The sequence below is a fragment of the Populus nigra genome, chromosome 6 (assembly GCF_951802175.1).
Source record: "Populus nigra chromosome 6, ddPopNigr1.1, whole genome shotgun sequence".
NCBI lineage: Eukaryota > Viridiplantae > Streptophyta > Magnoliopsida > Malpighiales > Salicaceae > Populus > Populus nigra.
Genome location: NC_084857.1, coordinates 682859 through 709014, shown reverse-complemented (window position 1 = coordinate 709014; position 26156 = coordinate 682859). Strand labels below are relative to the sequence as shown.

General features: G+C 34.1%; 4 protein-coding genes and 1 long non-coding RNA gene across 7 annotated transcripts; all 5 read right to left on the bottom strand.

Annotated features, from left to right (window-relative positions):
• Positions 1 to 232: 232 nt before the first annotated feature.
• Positions 233 to 2187, bottom strand: LOC133697238 (uncharacterized). Its single transcript, XR_009842846.1, has 3 exons — positions 1988 to 2187; positions 992 to 1071; positions 233 to 399 (listed from the first exon to the last, which is right to left on the bottom strand). It is a non-coding gene; the product is annotated as an uncharacterized LOC133697238 (long non-coding RNA).
• Positions 2188 to 2605: 418 nt separating this feature from the next.
• On the bottom strand, positions 2606 to 6999 carry LOC133697237 (uncharacterized). Of its 2 annotated transcripts, XM_062119680.1 has the most exons (5): positions 6081 to 6216; positions 5207 to 5321; positions 4801 to 4956; positions 4048 to 4719; positions 2606 to 3909 (listed from the first exon to the last, which is right to left on the bottom strand). In XM_062119680.1, the coding sequence occupies exons 4-5, from the start codon at positions 4702 to 4704 to the stop codon at positions 2872 to 2874; spliced, it is 1695 nt and encodes a 564-aa protein (XP_061975664.1). In that variant the 5' UTR covers positions 4705 to 4719; positions 4801 to 4956; positions 5207 to 5321; positions 6081 to 6216; the 3' UTR covers positions 2606 to 2871. The 2 variants fall into 2 exon arrangements, with proteins under 2 accessions (XP_061975664.1, XP_061975663.1); XM_062119679.1 differs by lacking the exon at positions 5207 to 5321 and having other exon boundaries at positions 6081 to 6999.
• A 5316-nt stretch (positions 7000 to 12315) lies between these two features.
• On the bottom strand, positions 12316 to 13967 carry LOC133696845 (uncharacterized). Of its 2 annotated transcripts, none has more exons than XM_062119127.1 (5): positions 13436 to 13967; positions 13281 to 13362; positions 13109 to 13175; positions 12758 to 12928; positions 12316 to 12663 (listed from the first exon to the last, which is right to left on the bottom strand). In XM_062119127.1, exons 1-5 carry the CDS (start codon positions 13653 to 13655, stop codon positions 12433 to 12435), a joined length of 771 nt encoding a protein of 256 aa, XP_061975111.1. In that variant the 5' UTR covers positions 13656 to 13967; the 3' UTR covers positions 12316 to 12432. The 2 variants fall into 2 exon arrangements, with proteins under 2 accessions (XP_061975111.1, XP_061975110.1); XM_062119126.1 differs by having other exon boundaries at positions 12743 to 12928; positions 13436 to 13949.
• A 998-nt stretch (positions 13968 to 14965) lies between these two features.
• On the bottom strand, positions 14966 to 16489 carry LOC133696859 (uncharacterized). Its single transcript, XM_062119145.1, has 6 exons — positions 16129 to 16489; positions 15976 to 16057; positions 15821 to 15887; positions 15566 to 15736; positions 15412 to 15472; positions 14966 to 15316 (listed from the first exon to the last, which is right to left on the bottom strand). The coding sequence occupies exons 1-6, from the start codon at positions 16385 to 16387 to the stop codon at positions 15144 to 15146; spliced, it is 813 nt and encodes a 270-aa protein (XP_061975129.1). The 5' UTR covers positions 16388 to 16489; the 3' UTR covers positions 14966 to 15143.
• A 5623-nt stretch (positions 16490 to 22112) lies between these two features.
• On the bottom strand, positions 22113 to 23653 carry LOC133697970 (uncharacterized). The gene is made up of 6 exons (XM_062120814.1): positions 23269 to 23653; positions 23116 to 23197; positions 22961 to 23027; positions 22706 to 22876; positions 22550 to 22610; positions 22113 to 22454 (listed from the first exon to the last, which is right to left on the bottom strand). The coding sequence occupies exons 1-6, from the start codon at positions 23534 to 23536 to the stop codon at positions 22273 to 22275; spliced, it is 831 nt and encodes a 276-aa protein (XP_061976798.1). The 5' UTR covers positions 23537 to 23653; the 3' UTR covers positions 22113 to 22272.
• Positions 23654 to 26156: the final 2503 nt, after the last annotated feature.

The window sequence follows — 26156 nt, the reverse complement described above, 5'->3', positions numbered from 1 at the left end:
TTCTACTGGTTCTGTCTCTGGCTTTGACTCAGGAGCAACAAAAGATGGGACCATGAAAGCTCCCGGTCAAGATGTTCGCATTTCCAGGGAGGGTTTTGAGAAAAACTGTCACGACCTGATCCCCGGATCCATGACCGGCACATAGGCAAGGTTCCCCTCCAAGGTTCCATACCTATGCGAACCCAAACTTACACACAAACTTATCCTAACTCAATCAGAGTTCAACGCAGCATTAACAACAAAATCAACTTCATAATATAATTGAATTGTCTTAATACAAAAGTTTATAAAAGTTCAGAGTTTTGGAGCACTAACTAGACATAAAGGAAATGTACAAATTACTACCAAAAGAGCAGGTTCTGAAGGTCCAACAAAATGACCTGCTATCAAGCTATAAGCCTGAAAAGGATAAATAATGAGATGGTGAGTTCAACAACTCAGTGAGTAGATAACGTTCAATATACACACACGAGGTAATACAACAATGAGAAATATATATACAAGTATGGATTTAGGTTCTTATGGAAGTGTTCTCAAATTGGCCATAACAAGAAGATCATATGGTAAAACTCGTCAGAAAATCAAAATGCAATGAGCATGAGGCTCCGTACTGTGGGATGATCAGTCCACACAGGTTGGTGACTCCCCCGACCAACTAGGGTTCAGATACGATGTGCACAAAGACTAACACTACCCTGTTAGCATGGGTATTCTGACTGACATACCATAGGTTCATAATCATAATCTAACAAACATATTCATATCTCAAAACTCAACTCATGACATCAATCAAATGAGGAGCTATCAATTCAGAAGTCAATTCAAAATATATGTTGGTTCATATCAAGAATTCAGATTCAATAATTGATCATGCTTTATCAAAACAAGGATAATAATTAACATATATATTATCAAGAAGCATGATCCAATTCATATTAGCAAATCAAATATTTATAATATTTCTCATGCATATGGAAAATTATCCACTCACCTGACTCAAAAGCAACAAAACTCAAAGCTGATATCGAAGAAAATCCTACTGACGTCCCGCCGGTAGAATATCAGGATTATCTGAATATAAAGGAGACATATTTAAGAATGACTCAAAAGAATATATATAACCTATTTAATACACTTATCTAAGGGTGTATTCCATAACCCTATATATTTTTGAACTAACTAGTTATCTTTCCTAAAAACCCAACGTTTAACGGTTTTCCCGAAATCTAATCCATAATAAAACAATTAATAAAATTGGTAATAATTCACTAAATAATCCTCAATTATTCATCAAACCAATCTGAAAAAGATAATAGTACAGCTAGGGACTAATCTGGAATTTATCATATTTTTAAGGGTCAAATTGCAACTTTTGTCAAATTGGAGGACCAAACTAAAATTTATCATAAATCCATGAATATACTGAAATTATGTCCATAATTCATCCTCATTTCTGTCCAGATCATCTCATTATACTCCAGGGACCATTCTGGAATTTTACCAAATTTTAGGATCAAATTGTAATTTTTGTCAAATTGGAGGACCAAATTGAAAGTGTTAAATTCTCTTATCTATACAGTAATTCTGTCCATAATTCATATGTTATTCTGTTCAGAATCTTGGAATAGGCTCCAGGGACCATTCTGCAAATTTTCCAAAGTTTGGGGACTAAACTGTAATTTTCCAAAATTGAGGGACCAAATTGAATTTTCGTCATCTTCAACCTCCAACCCAGAATTTTCACAGAAACCTACTGTTCTCCACTGATTTTTAACTCAACATTCACCATTCAAACAAAACTATAACTCAAAATTATCACAATCTTCCATAATCAACTAAATCATCAATTAACCACAACAATCAACCCCTAACATTCAATTTAATTCATCAATTAAACTCAAAACACAAATTTCATAACCCTAACATTTATCAAAACCGAAATTAAAGCTAAAGAAAACATATTATATACATTAAAGCATAATCTTACCCCTTTTTATTTATTTCCTCCAACTCCTTTCCTTTTTCCCTTATTTTCCCCTCTTTTCTCTTCTTCTTCTTCTTCCTCTTTCTCCCTTCTCTCTCCCGTCAGTTTTTTACTCTAAATTTTCAGATCTCTTGTTTTTTTTTTTTTTCTATTTATATATATTATGTATTTATACAATTACTACAATACCCTTCATTTAATTATTCCTACATCTTAAGCCTTCAAGGGCTTTATTGTATTTTCCTACTTATTTATTCAAAACATCACAAAAACCCTGCTGGATATTTTCGTGACTTGCAAAAGAAGTGAAAGAAGATGGAGAATCTGAAGTCGAAGAATAAATAACATGTTGCTTTTTTTATTTGTCATTTTAATGCCAACGAAATTTAAAATGCTGCCCTAGCAGCCCTTATTTTAGTGCCTATTTTTCTCTCTTCACAGTTCATTATAAGCATTTTAAGTCTATTTGCAGCAATTATCAATTCTATATAACTTTAATAAAATAACTGTAAAGAAATCAACTTCATGGTATTCTTAAAGAACGATGGCTTCCACCGTAATTAAAGACAACATGTACATGTGAAGTACAGGTGAGATAAAATAATGAAGCTGTATGCGACATTATGCATGGAAATTACTATAGGGAGTTGGTTATTATCCGTCGTAAAAAAAGGAAGATAGTTACATTCCTGGTCCGAAAACTACATTTGGAATATACAAAGAACCTCGAAAACAAATCACTAGATGGCTGTGTCAGCCTAATTATTTCCTAAAAAACCATATATTGCAGAGGGGAGGGGGCTAGAGTAATCAAATTTAGAGAAGATTGTAGGAACTCAACTCTATTGGGGGTATTAAACATGAGAACAGCCGATGCAGCTGGTGTATCAGCAAACAGTTACATCTCTTGATGAATTTTCATCTACGGGTAGCGTTAGCTGGGTGTAGTGGAACTCAATTTGAAGTCGATGGTGAAGGGGTGTTGATGCCATCAAACCCTTCTTGATATCAGCCTGCAATTCCCTTAAAGGGATTGCAGCCAAGAAACTCTTGATATATTCCTTGCATGACTCCTTTCCTTTACACACAATCTCTTCTTCCATCGGAGTCTTTTCTCCCTCATTTGGAATTGATGGCAGATTCCTATCAGCTGGAGTTTTTTCCTTGGAGCTGCTTGGTTGCACTTTGTTGCCGACAGTTTTTTCATCTGATCCTTTAGTTTCCTTTGGTAGTTTCTGGATTGTCGTATCTTTGTCAAATTTTAGGACATAGGCTTGATTGCATCCCTCATAAAGCCTCTCTCCCAGTGTGTCAATGATATAGTAGGCATCCCGTTCAACCTTGAGGACAAAAAAGTGGTCATTCCAACTTACAACGTAGACCAAAGGGTCAGAATTGTTAGACCAGTCTGACCCATGATGACTAATCTCCTGCCAAATACTGTCAAAGGACATTGCGCCATGAAGGAAGTCAAAATCTCCTTCTAGGCCTTCTGGATGGAAGAATCCAATGAAGGACTTTTCTGGGACAACTGAAAGAGGACAAATTTTAGCTTGAAGAATTGTCTCAAGGTCAAAGTGCTTGTCGGGAAATCGTTGTCTATAGTCCTCTTTCTCACAGAGATTTCTCCACTCTAAAGATCCATCTCTGATCAAGCAGTCGAATTCAGACTTGATTGGCACTTCATATCGGTTAGACTGCAACCAATTAGCAATGAAAGCAACCAGTGCCGTACAGGCACTTTGACCAGCAGCTCGCTCACTCCTCTGATCAATTGAAGCGAAAAAGACCTGTGCTTGGAGCTTCATGTGCCTGTCACGGCTTATTACTTCTTTTGTCTCCCAGCTGCCTACAGTAAAATTGTCATCCCCAAATTCGGTGAATGATGATCTACTAGTAGTCGAACCTTCTTCCGATTTATTCCACTGCCAGAACAAAAGTGGTCTTAGAATGAAGTTGAACTCGTATAAATTATTAAGAGGCATAAAGCCGAAGCCAGAAGCCAAATAAAAAAAGAAAAAAGAAAAGAGAAGGAAGAAAGATAGCAAAGGGTTGATATGTACCCCAAAACTGGACTCATCAGAGGAGCTAAGCTGCCTGCGATCAAAATCAATGTCGTCACCACCCTCTTCTCCACAATCCTTTTTCAAGAGAGGCTCGCCTTTAGATTTAGGCTTAGGGGATATAAAGCTCAGTTTTCTTTTCCTCCAAGCTAAGATTCCAAGTTTTGAACTCTGTTTCGAAGATTGTTCATGGTCTGATGCAGTTGGGTATTCGACATACAAAGATCCCATATCCGGCTTACAATGGTTATAGTATATCCAACTCTCATCTTCACCATTAGTTATAGAAATTGAATGAAATGATCCTCCAGCCTTGTTTGCATGCGCCAATGTTTCATAATTGAATGACAGCTGAGCACTAGGATCCCCGTTGCTCTCCTCTGATTCCCCCTCAGCATCATCATCGAGTGAATCTGTATCAAATGGGTAGTTGTCCTCATGATCTTCGATTCTGATACAGCACCTATCATTACTGTTCTCTTTGTGACAAGCCTTTTTTCTCACTTGGAGGCTTTTCACTTTTCTCAAACCTGCTTTAAGAACAGAAAGTTCATCTCTCCTTGGTGATAGAGTTTCAAGAGATGAGGGAGATGATGGGGCAGTCTCTATCACTCTCTGCACTGCTTGTAGAGGTTCTCGAATAGTTTTCAATTCCATCAACCTGAGAGACAACTGCATTATATTGGAACTAGTGTCAGAAATGAAACAGACATGAACTTTCGTTGTAGAACATATTGAAAGGAATGGACTTACATGAAGCAAGGGAGTGCCCTCAACGGTGCCATTGTGAACTGTTAAAGGAACAGCAATTTCAGCTTCTTTCTCCTTAGCTGTTGAAGCATATTCCGAGAGGTTTAATGTAGCGGTTCCAACTAAAAGAACCTTACTCCTTGGCCCTTGGTTCAAGCCCTGAACCATTAAAAACAAGGTTTTCTTATAATCAAAATCAGTACAAGACTTTTCAATATATCATTCTACTGCCTAATATCCAGGAGTAAAATTGAACAGTTCCAAGAAAGAAAGGCAAAATGAAAATTTCAGCATTATATGGTTAATTCACAACCAGTAATATGAAAACACATTATTAATCAAGAGAAGCAAATAAATCCTCAGTAGATATGTATTTCAAATATTACATCATGTTAAAAAATATACATACCCATGTGAGATTTAGGTCACTGTCAAATAAACAACTGGACAAAGTAGCTTAAGGATCCAGAGCATAAACAAAACAAGTTGAGAAAATCCTCCAGGAATATGCCACTTTACATGATCTGGCATGATAATAACATCCACCATGTGTGAAGCCAATCACTTCAAAATAGTCACCACACATATAAACCAAAAAAGAAAGCCACATAAGACTTGAATTGAAAGCTACAGGTACTCAAAAAGAACCCCCGAGGATTTAGCTTATTGACCCAGTAAACTACACCAATTCTTCTGCATAAGCATATTCTTATACATATTGCAAACTTTGATATAACAATTTAAAACAAATACAATTCATGTGAAAAATTCATTATATGATGACTGGAATAAGAGTCATTAGAAGTTAAATAACACACCCAAAAAAAAAAAAAGGAACACCTCCATTGTTATCCTGTATAATATCCAATTTCCTGGAACAAAGGAGAAATCCATAAATTCTTCATTAGCTATAGTTTTTCCCCTCAAGTATTCATCTTTATAGAAGTTCAAAAGCAAGGAAAAAAAATTCAATAAGGCAATCTGACTCTAGAAATCCAAAAAAATCATGTATTGACCAAAATTGTGACTGCTATAAAGCAAGGAAAAAAAATTCAATAAGGCAATCTGACTCTAGACATCCAAAAAAATCATGTATTGACCAAAATTGTGACTGCTATAACATGCCATAATTAAGAGAGAGAGGAGATAGTTAAATGTCAAAGCACATGTCCATTCTGTTATCCAAAGTCAACCCTTCTGGGAAACAAAATAATTAATTTCAAAATTCAACAATCCATGAACAGATAATCAGTAAATGCAAAAGAGGAGAAAAGGAAATTTACACTGAAAACTGCAAAGGCAATTTCCCAAGGAAGAAAGACACCATCTTTATTTCCAGAAAGATTACACACACTTCTAAACTCTTCATTCCATTGAAACCCATCACCTTCGAACCCTCCTTCCTCGGTAAAATTCCGCTTTACAGACCTCCTAAAAGCAATACCCTTCTGACCTTTCCACTTTATCTCAACCACCAAGCCCTTCCTGCTCTCATCACTGTTTTGCTCTTCATCTTGTACCAAATCTAGGCCTTGCAGTTTGTGAACGATCAATTTGGCCTCAAATTTTCTCGATGACAGAGGTGGCCATGGTGGCCACCTCATCATCTTCACCACCATCTCTGACTTAAAAGATAGAAACTTCTCTTTCCTAGAACAGAAAAGAGTGAAACTTTATCGAGAATGAGAAATTTGAAGTGATCTTGTGATCTAAGAGATATAAAGAGAATTTTAAGATACGGCTTTTGGAGATTATGGTAAAGATGGCAACAAATTCAGTGAAAGAGACTCAAATAGAAATGACAAGATAGATTATCTTCACTTTCCTGTATTTCAGAGGAAAGGAAAATCTGGGTGTGATTTTGACTTGGATTTTCTTGTTAGATCATACGATTTGGTAGAGATTGTCTCGGAATTCAAGGGTACAAGAATTCAAAGGAACATTTAATCATGATAAGAAGAAAGGAGTGGCCTTTAACATCAAAAATTGAAGAAAAAAAAGAGAGGAAGAAGTGGGTTTGGTGAGAATATGAATATGGAAAATGGGGTGTGAAGGATTTTGAAATCTAAAAGGGAAGAGATCGAAGAAGAGAGGAGACTTGGTGAAGAGTAGGGGGTGTTTTTTTTTGTTAATATATGGTTGGAATATGCCGTTGGTTATTTGGAGTTTGAAGGATATACAAAATCCAGTTAAGACTTGAGAGAGAGAGAGAGAGAGAGAGAGACCGGTAAATGAATATAAAAGGGCATAAAAATAAACCTCAGAACTAACGTCTTGATGTTACTATCGTGTTATTAAAAAAAATTATTTATTTATTTTTTAAATATTATTTATTTATTTTAATATATTATTATCAAAATGAATTTTAAAAAATAAAAAAAATATTATTTTAATATATTTTTAAATAAAAAATATTTTAAAAAACAATATCTACATCACTTCTAAATAAATCCAAAATAACCTTGCCTTACATATATCAAGTTTGTGTTAAAAAATATGTTATTATGAATTTTAAAAAAAATAATTTATTTTTAATTCTTATTATTATGTTTTTTTTTCTATTAAAAAGAATAGCTTTTCTTTTTTATTTTTCTATTTATTATTATTATTATTTGTTGTTAAGGTCTCGTGATATAGCCACCCATGCAAGGATGTTAGAGTCCAACGCGACTCACAAACAAAAAAAAAACAATTTTGGGCAGCAAAATATGAACGAAATCTGTGAATTAGTAAATTTGATAGCATTTTTTTTTTTTTTGTCATTTTTGCATGGTGTGTCCCCACTACAATCGTGCCATTCGTATATTCAAGGTTTCAAGTTTAAGAATTAAATCGTAATTAACCATTGCATAGTGTCTATTTATTCTCTATTAATCATGTTTATTTTTATATTTTAAAAATATTTTTTAAAAAAATTAATATTTTTATTTTTTTACTTTAAATTAATATTTATTTTATATTTTCAGATAATTTTCATGTGCTAATATTAAAAATAATTTTTAAAAAATAAAAAATATTATTTAAATATATTTTTAAATAAAAAACACTTTAAAAAACAATTATAATTATACTTCCAAACACGCGAAAAAAATAATTGAACGATGCCCTTTACCGGAGGTATTCCTGCATAATCAGTTTTGTTTTGTTTTCCTGTATTTTTCTTATGGGAAGAAAGTGAATAAAAAATGATCAGAAGAGTGTTCGTTTCCCATTTGATCACGACGGATGATCAGTGATCTAATCTTAAATTAATATATATTCTGCTTAATTCTCCCTGATGTGATCATCTTGATAACACTTTAGTGTTTGTCAATTATGTGTCCTTCTCCCCTCTAAATTTGTGTGGCCACTAACAAAAGCAAAACCTCAAAGGTCAAACTCTTTTTTCTTTTTTTATTTATTATATGTTAAAAATGGTGTAAATTAATTCTCTGATATATATATATATATAAAAACGATGGTTAACAAGCATTAGCCAGCAAGATTCTTAGGATTAGTGATTGTTTACCCGCTTATGATAGGGTTTCCCAGATTAGGAAAATAAATTAATTGATTAAAAATTACCCCAATTATTTATATAATTTGCCTGAACACAACACCGTGTTAAACCTATTTAAATTGCTTTTTGAATTTTTATTTTTATTATTATTTTTCTTACCAACCTTTCATGGCTAATCAGGAGGTGAACGTGGGATAAGGCATCGAGAGTATTCATAGAATGTTTAGAAGTGTGTTTATGGTTATTTTTTATAGTATTTTTTATTTGAAAATCTATTAAAATAATATTTTTATTATTTTTTAAAAATTATTTTTGATATCAATTCATAAAAATATTATAAAAACACCAAAAAATATTAATTAAAGCAAAATAAATAAAATTTAAATTTTTTCAGAATACTTTTAAAACACAAAAACAAACAGAATATTAAGCAAGCAAGAATATACTGAATTAACTACTCAAGCTTTACCCAATTCAAACTTAATCTGATTGAATTTTAAATATTTATTATATAAATTTAAATGCTATAATTTATAATTATTTGATATAAAGTTAGATGTGAATATTTTAGATTTTAAATCTTTGTATTTATTTTTGAGTTTCGGGTTAGGTATACAAGTATAGAGTTTTATCTGCGGTAGGCTCTGACCTAACGCACGCACCTGGTTTCTTTCCCTTTTTCCTTTTTTTTGAAAAAAAACAACAAAAAAAAAACTTTATTGAATGATATTATGAGTTTGTCTATAGTGGAATTAGGTCTTGCAGAGGGCAATGCAGCCTAATATTAGACACGTAAGCAAGCCATCATTGTCTAGATTGTGGCCAGAAATAAATAAATAAATAAAAGATTGCGGTCAGAAATAAATAAATAAATAAAAAGCTACTGTCTAAATTCTTGAAGAATATAACATGTATTTTTTTATCTAAATAAAATACGGTTGTTTTTTAAATAATTTTTTATATTAAAATATATATTAATCATATTTTTTTAATTTTTAAAAATATTTTTAATTTTAACACATCAAAACAATTCAAAACATACAAACCATATTAAATTTTAATAAAAAATTTTAATCTAAATTCTTGCCATTATTTTATGCACCTTGGCCTAAAAAACAAGGCTATTTTAATCTAGGTCACATCAGTTATTTGACGAGGAGAAAAAATTACATGTTCTGCTGCTATATTCTCTCTCTCTCTCTTTTTTTATCTGATTTTTGCTTTTGTATATTTTTTTTAATGGACCGTGCTTTTTCCTTGTGTTTTTTTGCTGGGTCGCGTTCCCTTCCGTCCATTTATGTTATTTCCTGTGTCACGTGTCAAGTTTTAATACGCTAAATCACAAAAAAATAAAATGTCAAGATCAAGAAAAGAGACTAAAAAATTATATATATATATATATATATATATATATATATATATATATATATATATATATATAACAGAATCAAGTTAATGTGAAATCAAACAAGGTTGTTGGTTTGGTTTTCTCAAGGCTGTCCATTTTCTAGCAGACACTTTGTTGTTATGTTTGTAACAAGTTGAAAAGATCGACCTGGATTGAACAATGTTTTTAAAGAATTATAATGATATTATTTGAATAAAAAAAACTTAAAGAAAACTGTAATATAAGCAATTCTTGAGGGCATCTAAGGAAGATCTCCACGTTGTCATCCGAGCGCTTTCCTCCGGAGGAGAGTAACGTGATCGCGAGGGCAGACTAGACAGACCAAAGAAAAGAATTCTTGCAAAACCTGCTTTTTAACTGCTTTCAGCTGGATAAAAAGATAACCATCTCGGAAAACGTGGAGGAATATCTTCTTGGAAAGTACAACTACAACCTTAACCTTAACAGCTCCCTGTCGTTCAGTGAATCAAAGGTGAGCGCCCTCTGGACCACTCGTGTTCGTGGTGTCGTAGAATCATCTCTGGTATAGTTTTTAAATATAGCCCGATTTAAAATTTAGGTCTTGGATTTTGACTAGTTGCCTCAATTTTAACTGGGTTTTTCAGGTTAATTTTTTTTTAAAAAAATTAAAATAATATTATTTTAATAAAAACAAGTTAACGGGTTGCAACTAGGTTTTTGATGGAGTTTTGCTGGACCAACCTGATTTTGTCTTTTCTTTTTTTTTAAACCCGACCTGGTTTCAGCCCCGGGTTCCTAATCGACCTCCCGGTTCAAGCCGGATTTCAAAACTATAATCTCTTGATCTCTAGCTTGCTCCTTGCAGCACTTGTTGTTAAACCTAACTTGTTTAATTTAAAAAATCAAATACTCTAGAACCCATCTAGATTGATCGCATGATGGTTAGTCTGGGAAATTTCTGATCAAATCTAGACTAAATTTTAAATTGTATAAGATAAAATATTAACCCGGTAAAACTTAGTTAATTCAATTGGATTTTTAGTAAAATGATTGACCCAACGAAATCTTGTTCAAACTTGATTAGATTAACTCTAAGAAATTTTCAAGAGAACAAAATGATGTTTTGATAAAATTGATTTATCAAAATACACATAGATTAATTCAAAGATTGAGACCCTTTTTCAAATCAGTTCTACATAGAATCTAATAAATGTGATACGTGCTAGCTAGCATGTATAATCTAAACGTATGTTTGCATTTATGGCCCTAAACAAGACATGGAAGTTGATGATCCATGCTCTTTTGTCTTGCCTTTCCATTCCCTTTTAGATATAAATAAATCGAATAAAAACTATAAACTATAAGAACCGCAGAACTTGCATTTCATGATGATTGATAGCCACGACCGATCACTTCCTTATAGGAAATAACAAATAAAATAAAAAAATAAAAAAACCAAAGGGGAAACATATCAAGATTAAATGTTACATCTTGGAATCAAAGGAGAAACTCATTTGAACCACAAGTAATTTAGTATTGCTATTATTATTATTTTTTTTATATCAAAATTAAATAAAAACAGAGACCGACGCACTACATGGTTATCATATCATCTTTATTTATGACTGGTGATGGTGCATGCAACACACTTGTAAACTGGGCCCACATCCCCATCAAACATCAAAGTCAACTAAGAAACTAGCATAGTGGGCTTTCGAAAATCGACCACTTCACCGTTATTGCTATCATCAACAACAGGAAAAACACTTTTCCCTACAGTTCATGGAAAGCACAGCAGGATTAAAGCGTCTGCAGCATCATGTTCTTTGCTGAGAAGGTCTTGAAAAGAATTCAAGGGTCACGATCTCTTGTAGCCTCACATCACTTGAATCATACACTGTCCATTACTAAAAGTCTGAGCTAGTTATGATTAATCTATGCATGTGTGTATAACTCGTGGTTATGGTTTGATACCACGTCCAGGTTGATCTTGGATCGAGCCATCATGTTAATCTCGATCAATTCTATACACATAAGAAAAATAACCTGAAAAACATATTCAAGCTACTCGAGAAAAGGAAATCATTTAGTGATAAGATTCAGGGCTGAGTGTTCTCTATTCTTGAAATAGTATAGAGAAAAAATAAAACTAAGGGCTCTGTTTAATCCTGCGATGGTTTTTGATATACATTTCTCAAAAACACTATAAATAAGTAAATGCTAATTAAATTAATAAATAAAAAACTTGTAAGCCAGGAAAAAAGAAAGGATTAAAACAAAACATAGAGGTTTCTGGGAAATTTTAATTAAATAAAAAAAATTAAAAGGGAAAGAAAGGGTTGATAACAGATTTAACATCGCATCCTCCGTATCTATATTCTATCATAAATAAACTTTACAAAGCATAGGCCTGAGTCCAGCCCACCTTGAAACTGGGTTCATCAGCTTTGTATTATCGTTAATCATGACACGGCCCATCGGGCTTGAATTCGGTCTTAAAATATACAACGATTACCAACCCTTTTTTATTACCTAATAACTAGATTAAAGTCATTAAAATCACGGTTTTAAGGTTTGATCCAGGATTTCTCATATCATTTTTTATAATTAATTAACCTGATTTGAGTTTAAGACTTGAGAGTATAGCATAATTAATTGATAATCTATATAAAAGGAAATACAAAAATAGACAAACTCAAATATTTGTTAGACTTTCGTGGGCACAAATAAGGAAACATTTCCATAGTACACAAAAGAAATCATCTGTTCATGACTTTCCCAGAAGCTGGGAACTGTCAATGATGTTGGAGTAGAAATCCCAGTCAGGATGGATAGCTGCTATAGCAGACTGTCCAAAAGGGTGTTCCTTCACATATGCAGGGACATCTGCTGCTCTTGCCAGGCCATCCAAGTACAGTCGGAGCTCACCATTTGGACCTAAAGTAGCATCATCCAGTTGGTCCGGCTTGTATTCGGTGGGAAATATTGCCGTGCAAGGCTAAAAGGAAAAACAGATAAATGAGATTTGAATCAAGTTGAGCAATTTAAACAATTGATTTTGAAGTTCTGGCTATTACAGGATTTAGAAGTGCCTTGTAAGGTTTATCATCAATCAGTAATGTGTTTGATGGAGAATATTGCCCTTTTCTCCATGGAAGATTAGAGGTCTCGTTGTCCCATAGTTTCTTCAACTCCTTGAAAAAGATTGGCTTGTTCTTGTTTTCCTTGGTGCTGAACCCAGAATCAGTGCAATTATCTTGGTCCTAAAAAGTGAGCACGTATATTAGACAACAAGGAACAACTTGAGTTGTAGTTTTCTGGGACAGGTGCGACAGATACATAAGAGATAGAGACAAAGACTCTTCTGTCCGTCCGAAACGATAACCAAATGCTATCTTAATACACAGTAGATTCATTGCATAAGCACGAATTTGGCTTCCTACCCAGACAAATAAGAGTCTGCCTTTGAGTTCTCCTATCACACAATCAAGGGCAGTTTCCAAGTTGGTCCTGTTTCTCATGTTCAGAGCAGAAAAATGAGTGAATTTCTGAATAATATTGATAGCATCTAGCAAGGAAATTAGACATAAATCGGGAAGATGCAACTCTACCAACCTTCTGGCAGAAGACCAGATTCCAACATCAAACCTTTCAAGGCAAAATCTCACAAACTCTTCACAGAATGGCCTCTTGTAAACTGAGAGAGACGATCGTTAAACAAGAGTAAGTAAAAACCTTGGTAGCAAAAGTAGTGTAACCTGAAAACTTACCGAAAAAGCTTCCACTGGCAGCATCAGGAGGACGATTATCTGGGATATTGGCCCTGTTTTTGTGAAACACCCTGTCACACAGTACCCCAGCTAGATCAAGTACAAGAAGTTTCTTGCCTCCATCTGGACCAAGGCTTAGCTTCTCTAGTTCAATGTCATTCCCATCTAGGCCATCCACATCTTCTTCATGACAATTTAGGTCATCCCTATTGCCGGCCATCTTGACTGTGTGGTGAGTCTGAAATTTCAAAGTTTAGTTTGACCTTTTAAGCAAAGTGGTAGCTGGCAAGGCAGGCGTCGGATCATGTGTTTGAAGGTTACTAATTATTAATTAGTTAATACTAGTGCCCTTGAACTTCTGCTGATTAATCACAAAGGAATAATTAATACTGTGGGCTTGCTCAAAATTAAGGCACGCTGGTTAAGAAACATTAATTATATTGTCTCGGCCGGGTCAAAAAGTATACTGGAAAGGTTAGAAAAATAGTTGCAGATACAGAAATATTTTGTGGAAAACATGAACTCTGCTTCATGGAGAAGTTAACGTAAAGGAAAAGTAAGAGTCTGAGCCAAACATTGGTTCTCGAAGAGGCAAAAACCCTGCCTTTTAGTTGAATGTTGAATGTTTTAACTTTTTATGGATTATAACTTTTTTTCCACCAATAAGCTTGTAGTTGAATGTTGTTGTTGTTCTTGTAAAATTCGTTGTCTTGGTAAATTAACAAAAAAAAACAATTATGGTGTCTAGAAAGTAAGTACGAGTGATCAATGGCTACTTTTTGAATATATTTTTTTTTCAAGAAAAAGATGGATAATGAAAGAAAAAAACAATTTTAGGACCCATAAAAAATAAAGAAATATCTTTATCTAAAATAAAAAGATATTTCTTTAATTTTCTCTCTTTTATATCCCTTTCCTTTCTATCCCTCTCTTGGAAAAGCAAGTGTGAAAGTTCTCAAAACTTAATTAAGAAGCAGAGATTTATTTCCTTTACTTGTAATTGCAGAAGGGGTTGATCAAAGCAATCCATTGGAAATTTTATCTGATTAGTTATTTAGTTTTTTCTTTTTAAATAAATTAATGGTTATATATCGATAAAGTTATATTTTCTTTTGTTATTCATGTTATGGAATTAACAGTGTAAGAATTTATTAATTAGTAGGCTTTTCTCACTGTTATCGAATATATATAATGATCATTTGTTGTCTTAATTATGTAGACAAAAATAATTTCCTTTTAAAAAAGAGTTTTTTTTAAAAAAAATTTATTTTCCAGCAAATAAACAGAAAGAATTCTTATTATTTTAATGATTTTAAAGGAAAAATAATTAAAACTAAATTAATCTTCGTTTTTACCCTTTTTTGTTTAGTAGTATTTCCTTCAAATTACCGGAAAACCCCAAAACGTTGTCGGATATCTCAGAACAAAGTCCTTAATGCATGTTGTTTAAGTTTTTAAGAAAAAAATTGCTACTGCTAGGATTTACAAGTGGATCGATCAAGAAAATTTAAACATCGAACGAACAGGAGGTCTGCCAAATTCTATAATTAATTAAACATATATAATCTTTAACAAAATATGAAACATATATGGATTAAGGCAACAGAATTACTGTAGGTTTGTTCAACACCAAACAACATAAAAATAAGCAACAGCATATATAAAATATAAAAACATCTCCATTGTTATTCTTTGAAAATTATCCTTGCTAGTTCACGATCGGTTCCTTGCTATGGCGTCGAACAATCTTGGAGTAAAAATCCCAGTCAGGGTGCAAGGGAGTGATTGCAGGCTTCCCAAAAGGATGGTCCTTCACATAGGATGGAACATCTTTAGCATCAGCCAGGCCTTCCAAGAAGACCCGAAGATCACCCTCAGGACCTAATCCAAATTGAATCAGTAACTATATAATTAGTATGGTTAATAATAAATATCGATCAATCCTATAAGAACAGATGGTACGCAGCAGGACTTACCTAAAGCAGAATCAGTAGCACAGTCCACCGTGTATTCGTCAGGAAAAATCGCGGTGTGGGACTACAAAAATGGACAAGCAGGACAGAATCATCGAAGTCAACAAATTAACAAACTGTTTTAATTTAAGTAAGAGGTGATGGTTAGTTTTATTACAGGATTTAGAAGAGACTTGTAGGGGTCATTATCAATCAGCAAAGTGTTCAAAGAAGTATCTTGCCCCTTGCACCATGAAAGAGCAGAGAGCTCCTTAAATTGCTTAAGAAAGATGGGCTTCTTCTTGTTCTCCAAGGTTTTGAACCCTGAATCAGTACATCTGTCTTGGTCCTGAAAAAGGACATCATTAATAAGACAGGAATGATCCCTGAAAAAAGATTGTAAGATAAAGCAAGAAAGGTAACCCATACTTACCCAAGCAAATAACAGCTTGGACCTGAAACCTCTCATAACACCATCAAGAGCATCATTCATGTACCATCTGTTTCAGACGGCAGGAAGAAACATGGTTAGGACAGGACATCATCCAACATAAAAGGTTACTGAAAAGTAGATAGGTTTTTACTCACTCTCTAGCAGAAGACCAGATTCCAACCTCGAATCTTTCGAAGCAGAATTTCACAAAATCATCGCAGAATGGCCTCTTGTAAACTGATCAGAAGAGAATATACCTAGTAAGAACAAAAAAAGAAAAAACTCTGCAGATTGATTAAAACATTCACCTTTAAAGCTTCCATACGCGGCATCAGGACGGCGGTTTGTCTGAACGTTACCGGAACCGCGTCTAATGCAGACCCTGTGACATAGCAGCCCGCCAAGGCAAAGGACGAGGAGTTTCTTTTTCGGAACTTCAAGGCTTAGTTTTTCCAGTGAAAGATCATCAGGCAAATCTCCCTTATCTTCTTCGTTGTCCTTACTGTCATCATCGTTGTTTACTGACTTGAGCTTCAGGCTACTGTCTGTGCTCTTTCCTTCAGCCATCTTAACCTTAATGTGGTGAGTTTTGATGATGTACAAGATTGAGATTAGGATTAAGATGATGTTGTAGTGGGGTGCTTGTGGTTGGGTTACTTGGGTGTATATATATACATTGAATTAGGTTGCAACTTTTGAAAACACTCCCTGGCTAACATTTAATAAATAGTAACGGGCTTTTATTACACTGTTGGGACTTTCATTTTCAACAAAGATTACTTGATTCCCAGGTCTAAATTCAAAGCATGGGAATGTTGATTTTTTGTATTATTTTTTTTGAGAGAGAATATTAATTTCGATGTTTCCAATATATATTTCGATGAATCCATGATTAATGATTCTTAACAAGTTTAATTTTAGCCTCAAAATTAATCGTACTAGTTTCCAATACATATCTGTCTGTCTGTCTTTGAAGTGCAACTACTTGCTGTTTACACAGTCTCAAACCAACCACACGAGGATAGAGAACACTCAATTGCTTAAGCCATGAAAGTTCGTGTCCCCAGGTGGATTCAAAATATATATATCTGAAATAATGAAATACATTTTTTATATGTTACCTTGCATGGTTTTTTATTATTTTCCCGTGCAATTGCTAAATCGAAGCAATTTCCCCGTCATGCGTGCATGTTCATCTAAATCTTCTTGAACTTAAGATGAGTGTTTGGTTTGAATTGCAAAGCTAAAGAATGCAGAATTCATTTTAAAAAATTCTGAAAAAAAGTACTGATATAGTCTTTGTTCAGACCATATAACGATAAAAATCATGAAGTGATTTCTAGTTCTCGTTTCATAGCTTTTTTTTTTTCAAGTCTATAGATTAGACTTTTCCTTCACCAATAAGCTTCTAGTGCTTTATGCATTATCAAGTAATGCTCTAAAAGACGTGAAGAAAGTACTGTAATTTTTCCCATGTCTTTTAACTTTCCTTATAATTATATTATTATAATCATTATTATATTATATTATATTATAACATATACTAAAAAGAGTGTTTTTTTTCATTTTTAATTTTTTTTTCTTTCAATGAATTTTTTTTAAATTTAATTTGTTAATGTTAAATTTTTTTTATTTAGTTGTCAGGTTTCACGAGTTAACCTGATTTTTTTAAAAAAAATTTTCGTTTAGTTTAGTTCGTTAATGTTAAATTTCTTTCTATTTAATTATCAGAATTTCATGACACTTATCCCAAGCTTGACAGGTTAACCCTAGGGGTGTTCACGGTTCGGTTCGGTTCGGTTTAGACTAAAAAAACCAACCGAACCGAATTTTACTATTTTGGAGAAATATTAACCGAACCGGACCGGAAACAGGTTCAAACCGAGCCGGTCCGGTTCGGTTAAATCCGGTTTTTTTTGAAAAAAACCGGGAAACCTAATCCCTTCATGAAATCCGGTTTATAAAAACAAACTTTACTGCTTCAGCAAAAGTGAAAATGCCAAGGTTCAAACAAGACAGAGCTCCAATCAACTGCACTTCTGCAATTTTTGTAAGTGAAGCATTACATTCAATAAAACCTACTGATCAAAGTGGTGTTGTTCAAAGCTTCAGATTTCGAAACTTCACTTCTATCTCCAAATTAAAACTACAACAGTCACTTTGTGTTCATATAAGCTGGAGCTATCAAAGATTCAGATCATGATTCAGACAAATGTTACTAGTGAAGTACAAGTGATGCCTCTTAATTTCTAAGGCTAGCAAGTGCATGGTTCATAGAAGATGGTTAGACCACATTGAAGAAGATTGAAACTAAACCCATATTTCAAGACACCAACAAAATGCAAGGGAGCAGGACTAACGCACACCAAAACATAGCCTAGAAATTTACAGTGATACACTTATCAATGGAGGAGCCTTGTTGTTCTGCTGCAAGCCTGCAAGTGAAGAGAGAAGCCTGAGGTTTTCTTCGGGAGATACAGAAGGGAGAAGAGGAAGGATGCAAATTGAAGGAAGAGAGTTAAGAGACACCGAGACAGATACGGAAGGGAGAAGAGGAAGGATGAAAATTGAAGGTGAAGGAAGGGCATCAGTGAAGAGACAGATGTGGAAGGGAGAAGACGATAAATCATCTTTGGCTCTTTGCTTTTTGGTGTGGGCGGCGGCTTTTCAGTTCAGAATTGAATTAGGGTTAGGCATACTGAGTTACTGTGGTATTTATATTACCGGTTCGGTTCACTGGTTTAAGTGGTCAAACCGGAACCGAACCGAACCGGCCAAATTTTATGGTTTTAAAATCGGTTTAATCGGTTTTCTATCTCGGTTCGGTTTTCTTGGTTTTTTCGGTTAATCAGTTTTTTTGAACACCCCTAGTTAACCCAGTTAATTCTGATAAACCCGTTAAATTTTTTTTTATTTAGTTATCAAACTTTCATGATGCAAATCTCAGGTTTGACGGGTTAACCTGGTTTGAAGGGTTAACACAGTTAATTCAGATTTTTTTTCTTCCTATTGGTTTTTTTCTTTTTAATTAATCTATTTAATTATCATATTTTTATGACACGACCTTATAGCCAGACCTATATCCAATGCTCTTGAGTCCGGTGTTGTAGCCAGACTCACTTAAACTTAAGTCATGTAAGAAGTTTCTTGCTTCCATCTGGACCAAGGCTTAGCTTCTCTAGTTCAATGTCATTCCCATTTAGGCCATCCACATCTTCTTCATGACAATTTAGGTCATCCCTATTGCCAGCCATCTTGACTGTGTGGTGAGTCTGAAATTTCAAAGTTTAGTTTGACCTTTTAAGCAAAGTGGTAGCTGGCAAGGCAGGCGTCGGATCATGTGTTTAAAGGTTACTAATTATTAATTGATTAATACTAGTGCCCTTGAACTTCTGCTGATTAATCACAAAGGATTAATTAATACTTTGGGCTTGCTCAAAATTAAGGCACGCTGGTTAAGAAACATTAATTATATTGTCTCGGCCAGGTCAAAAAGTATATCGGAAAGGTTAGAAAAATAGTTGCAGATACAGAAATATTTTGTGGAAAACATGAACTCTGCTTCATGGAGAAGTAAACGTAAAGGAAAAGTAAGAGTCCGAGCCAAACATTGGTTCTCAAAAAGGCAAAAACCTTTTCATCATCTAACTTGACTTAGGATTTTAATTAAACAGAAAGAGAATTGATCTACCAGCGAACTGATTAAAATTAAGCTGAAAATTGGTTTGATATTTTTTAAAAAAGAAAAATTCAAAACAATGTCATTTGTTAAAAAACTTCTTACAATAATAGTATTTTAAATTAATCCAGCTCAATCCATAATTCGGATCTTAAATCCTATCATAGTTTTAGATAAGTTTAATAACTTTAATGATAGAATCCCACTAAACTAATGAGAGATAACGCTAACCTTGCTCATGAATTCTGTCATGAATTCTTTGTCATGCCAATTAAATCGAGAATCCTTGAAAATAAAATAGCATGAATTGAAAATAAAAGGTAATTTGAACTCGCTTGGAAACGCGGACCAACCCGTGTTTTAAAAAAAAATCATTTTTTTTTGTTAAAAATTAATTTTTTATATATGTTTTAAATCATTTTTATGTGTTAATCTCAAAAATAATTTTTTAAAAATAAAAAAATATTATTTTAATATATTTGAGTATGAAAAGCAATTCGAAAAGCAACCGTAACCATATTTTCAAACATATCTTTAAAATTGATCCGAATTAATTGACTTAACTAAAACATAAATCAAATTATAAATGATAGCTTGAATTGATCAAGTTAGATTTAATTAATGAATCGACCCGCAACTCGAGATATAAACCAAATTGTACGTGGGTTGATCCAGGGTGATAGATAGATAGTGTTAGTCTTGAATCAGTGTTCGCAAGTTGTTTGTGATGCCTAATTAAAAGTGACCGTACGTCCTTCGTTAAGACTTAAGATTCCGTCGAAAGTACTCTTAAAACAAATTAAAAGAGATCGAAGACAAGAACTAGTGAGTGTGTGCCTTTGCCGAGACAAGATTTCGTCACCTTTGGTAAAAGCATGTAATGCTCACAAATTATGAAGTGATTTCTAGTTCTCGTTTCATAGCTTTTTTTTCCACCAATAAGCTTGTAGTTGAATGTTGTTGTTGTTCTTGTAAAATTCGTTGTCTTGGTAAATTAAAAAAAAAAAAACAATTATGGTGTCTAGAAAGTAAGTACGAGTGATCAATGGCTACTTTTTGAATATATTTTTTTTTTCAAGAAAAAGATGGATAATGAAAGAAAAAAACAATTTTAGGACCCGTAAAAAATAAAGAAATATCTTTATCTAAAATAAAAAGATATTTCTTTTATTTTCTCTCTTTTATATCCCTTTCCTTTCTATCCCTCTCTTGGAAAAGCAAGTGTGAAAGTTCTCAAAACTTAATTAAGAAGCAGAGATTTATTTCCTTTACTTGTAAAAGCAGAAGGGGTTGATCAAAGCAATCCATTGGAAATTTTATCTGATTAGTTATTTAGTTTTTTCCTTTAAAAGAAATTAATGGTTATATATATATATTGATTAAGTTAATTATATTTTCTTTTGTTATTGTTATGGAATTAATAGTGTAAGAATTTATTAATTAGTAGGCTTTTCTCACTGTTATCGAATATAATCATTTGTTGTCTTAATTACGAAGACAAGGGCAAAGGACATAATTTACCCTAAAGGTTATCTAACAAAATAAGTTTCCAATGAAACCATCAAGTTCAGCTCAACCTCATTAATTTTTTAATTTTTTATATATTTATTTATTTTTAAAAAAATTGATGAATGAAAAAATATTTTCTAATGAAAAAAAAATTAACTTAGTTTTCACGAAATTATTTTCTTTTTATTTTAAATGGAAAACACTTTTTAAAAATTATAAAAAAATTAAAAATATCATATTATTTACTGATTATAACAAATTTGATCCTCAAACTTTTAATTGCTATATATTTTATTTTGAATCTCTTTTTTTTTTCAATTTCATCCTCTAGAATTTGATTTTTATATTAACTCTAGTCCTTATTTTTATGATTGTTATTTGTTTTTTTCTTATTATTATTTTAATTGAAATTTTTTATCTATCAAATTTGGTCCTTATTCTTTTTATTGTTACTTATTTTATTTGAAATAATTTATGAAATTATTATTATTATTATTTTAATTTCATCATCTTTCAAATTTTTTTTCTATTAGATTTGATCTCCATTATTTTGATTGTTATTTATTTTATTTGAGATAATTTATGAAATTATATTTTTTTTTCAATTTCATTCTAATTCAACTTTTTAATTTGCAAGATTTGTTTCTCATTATTTTAATAAACTTGAAAAAAATATTATTAATTTATTTTCTAACTTATTTTTCATAATATAGCCAAATACTGAAAAATATTTTTCAATTTATTTTTCATGAAACTATCAAATATAAAAAAATAATTCATTTTTTATAGATCTACTTTTTAAAGAAATCACTTTTCAAAAAAAACTATTTTCTAGCAAACAAATGAGAACTAAAATTTAATGAAAAAATTCTTGTCATTTTAATGTTTTTAAAAGGAAAAATAATTAAAACTAAATTAATCTTCGTTTTTACCCTTTTTTGTTTAGTAGTATTTCCTTCAATTACCGGAAAAACCCAAAACGTTGTCGGATATCTCAGAACAAAGTCCTTAATGCATGTTGTTTAAGTTTTTAAGAAAAAAATTGCTACTGCTAGGATTTACAAGTGGATCGATCAAGAAAATTTAAACATCGAACAGGAGGTCTGCCAAATTCTATAATTAATTAAACATAATCTTTAACACAATACAAACATATGGATTAAGGCAACAGAATTACTGTAGGTTTGTTCAACACCAAACAACATGAAAATAAGCAACAGCATATATAAAATACAAGAACATCTCCATCGTTCTTTTTTGTAAATTATCCTTGCTTGTTCACGATCGGTTCCTTGCTATGGCGTCGAACAATCTTGGAGTAAAAATCCCAGTCAGGGTGCAAGGGAGTGATTGCAGGCTTCCCAAAAGGATGGTCGTTCACATAGGATGGAACATCTTTAGCATCAGCCAGGCCTTCCAAGTAGACCCGAAGATCACCCTCAGGACCTAATCCAAATTAAATCAGTAACTATATAATTAGTATGGTTAATAATATATATGAATCAATCCTATAAGAACAGATGGTACGCAGCAGGACTTACCTAAAGCAGAATCATTAACACAGTCCACCGTGTATTCGTCAGGAAAAATCGCGGTGTGGGACTGCAAAAATGGACAATCAGAACAGAATCATCAAAGTCAACAAATTAACTAAGTACTGTGATAGTTAAGTAAGAGGTGATGGTTAGTTTTATTACAGGATTTAGAAGAGACTTGTAGGGTTCATTATCAATCAGCAAAGTGTTCAAAGAAGTTTCTTGCCCCTTGCACCATGAAAGCGCAGAGAGCTGCTTAAATTGCTTAAGAAAGATGGGCTTCTTCTTGTTCTCCAAGGTTTTGAACCCTGAATCAGTACATCTGTCTTGGTCCTGAAAAAGGACATCATTAATAAGACAGGAATGATCCCTGATAAAAGATTGTACGATAACGCAAGAAAGGTAACCCATACTTACCCAAGCAAATAACAGCTTGGACCTGAAACCTCTCATAACACCATCAAGAGCATCATTCATGTACCATCTGTTTCAGACAGCAGGAAGAAACATGGTTAGGACAGGACATCATCCAACATAAAAGGTTACTGAAAAGTAGATAGGTTTTTACTCACTCTCTAGCAGAAGACCAGATTCCAACCTCGAATCTTTCGAAGCAGAATTTCACAAAATCATCGCAGAATGGCCTCTTGTAAACTGATCAGAAGAGAATATACCTAGTAAGAACAAAAAAAGAAAAAACTCTGCAGATTGATTAAAACATTCACCTTTAAAGCTTCCATACGCGGCATCAGGACGGCGGTTTGTCTGAACGTAATCGTAACTGGGACCGCGTTTACGGCAGACCCTGTGACATAGCAGCCCGCCAAGGCAAAGGATGAGGAGTTTCTTTTTCGGAACTTTAAGGCTTGGTTTTTCCAGTGAAAGATCATCAGGCAAATCTCCCTTATCTTCTTCGTTGTCCTTACTGTCATCATCGTGGATTACTGACTTGAGCTTCAGGCTACTGTGATCTGTGCTCTTTCCTTCAGCCATCTTAACCTTAATGTGGTGAGTTTTGATTATGTACAAGATTGAGATTAGGATTAAGATGATGTTGTAGTGGTGGGATACTCGTGGTTGGGTGTGTGTGTGTGTGTGTGTGTGTGTGTGTGTGTGTGTGTGTGTGTGTGTGTATATATATATATATATAGTTGAATTAGGTTGCAACTTTTGAAAACACTCCCTGGCTAACATTTAATAGTAACGGGCTTTTATTACACTGTTGGGACTTTCATTTTCAACAAAGATTACTTGATTCCCAAGTCTAAATTCAAAGCATGCATGGGAATGTTGATTTTTTGTATTATTATTATTTTTGATAGAGAATATTAATTTCGATGTTTCCAATATATATTTTGATGAATCCATGATTAATGATTCTTAACCAAGTTTAATTTTAACCTTAAAATTAATCGTACTAGTTTCCAATACATGTCTGTAGACTGTCTGTCTGTCTGTCTTTGAAGTGCAACTACTTCCTGTTCACACAGTCTCAAATCACACGAGGCTAGAGAACACTCAGTTGCTTAAGCCATGAAAGTTCGTGTTGTAGGGAATTCTGACCGGTGATGTACAGATATTTGCTCATAGGAGGTAAAGTACACTGACACAATATTTAACGTGGTTCGGTAAACCGCCTACATCTACGGGAGAAGCCATTGCATTATATAGGGAGAGAACAAGATTTACAACAATAGAGAAGAAGGAATCATCCCCTCTTTGACAACTCTCAACCTCACTCTATTTCTCTCTTTTCAGTGCTGCAATGGCAGCTACTGCTGGCTGCCTTAGCAACCCACTCTCTCTTACATCTCTCACATCTTTAGCTCTACTCTCTTCTCTTAACTCTCTCATTTTGCTCTATAATGTATGCCTCTATTTATAGGCATCCATGGTGCTGCTCCACTTGTTCTTTTGTCAATAATGGTGGCCACCAACTCCAGCTCATTTTCAACAATGGTGGCTGCCAACCTTTGACATTCCGGAAGGGCTGCTGCATTTATCAATGGACGGTGCCGTCCATTAATGGTTGCTGCACATTAATGGCAACCAACCCAACAATCACCCCCTTTGCCATTTATGTGGGCAATTGTCCTCTTGCTTCTTTAGCACATGCTTGCATTCTGCAACTCTTCCAAGCTTACCATTCCGAGAGCGTTTGTGGCTAAGTTTACAGATACTTGCCAAACCTCTCAATCACCAGAGTCACTCAAGCACCCCTTTGCTCACTTTAAAGGATCACTTCAACCAGATGGTTTGTCACATCTCATCTGAAGAGTGTTAACGCTTGTCTCTGGAACAACATCCCCCTTCAAGCATATCAATCATGCTTGGCCCGGAATGATTTATCAAGCCTTACACCAAGGCTTACAACACCCCCTCAAACGAATATTCCCAAGTGCGATAGTCATTGAGTATTTTAATGTGATCTCGAGCTCATTACTCTTCCAAGAGTCTACTCATCCCGGAGTTGCGTCTGCCCTTTGTTCCTCCCTAGAAACCACGCCTTACTTCTTCGTGAGTCTCCAGCTCTTAGTCTCAAGAGTCCAGGTAGCTCTTCACCTTTAACCATGGGGACAACCCATTAAAGGTTGATCCATCTCTATCTTCATACTCTGAGTATTACAATGTCATTACTGAGCTCACCACCTTGACAAGAGTCAACTTGTTCTCGGAACCTGCGCATGCCCTCTGCTTCTTCATAGCAGTCACGTCTTAATGCTCCACAAGTTATCCACTTATTGTCCAAGGAAAATGTCTTCTAGCTCATTGATCTTTAGCATGAGGGCGATATCCATGAAAGTCAATCCTGCATTTATCTCCATACTCATCATAGCTTCTTCATTAGCTATACACCTGTCCACTTATACCAGCCATCACATTGGCTCTAGGGCATTCTGTAATTGAGCTCCTATCATGGCCCTCACACCTTCTCTATGGTGTCTCCGCCTGTTGTCATGAGACGGTCTGAACTTGGACTCATATCATGGTCCTCTCACCTTCTCCTGATGTGTCTCCGCCTGTCATCATGAGACGGTTTGAACTTGGACTCATATCCCAGTCCTCACACCTTCTGTCTGAGGTGTCTCCACCTGTTGTAATGAGACGGTCTGAACTTGAACTCATATCCTGGTCCTCACACCTTCTGTTTGAAGTGTCTCCACCTGTCGTCATGAGACGGTCTGAACTTGAACTCATATCCTGGTCCTCACACCTTCTGTTTGAGGTGTCTCCACCTGTCGTCATGAGACGGTCTAAACTTGGACTCATATCCTGGTCCTCCCACCTTCTCCTGAGGTGTCTCCGTCTGTCGTCATGAGATGGTTTGAACATGGACTATATCATGGTCCTCATACCTTCCATCCGAGGTGTCTCCGTCTGTTGTCATGAGACGGTCTGAATTTGGGCTCGTTTCATGACCCACACACCTTTTTGTCTGAGGTGTCTCTGTTCGTCGTCATGCGGCGGTTTGTACTTGGGCTCCTTTCATGGCCCACACACCTTCTCTCTGAGGTGTCTCCGCTTGTTGTCATGCGGCGGTTTGTACTTGGGCTCGTTTCATGGCCCACGCACCTTCTTGCCTGAGGTTTCTCTGTCTGTCATGAAGCGGTCA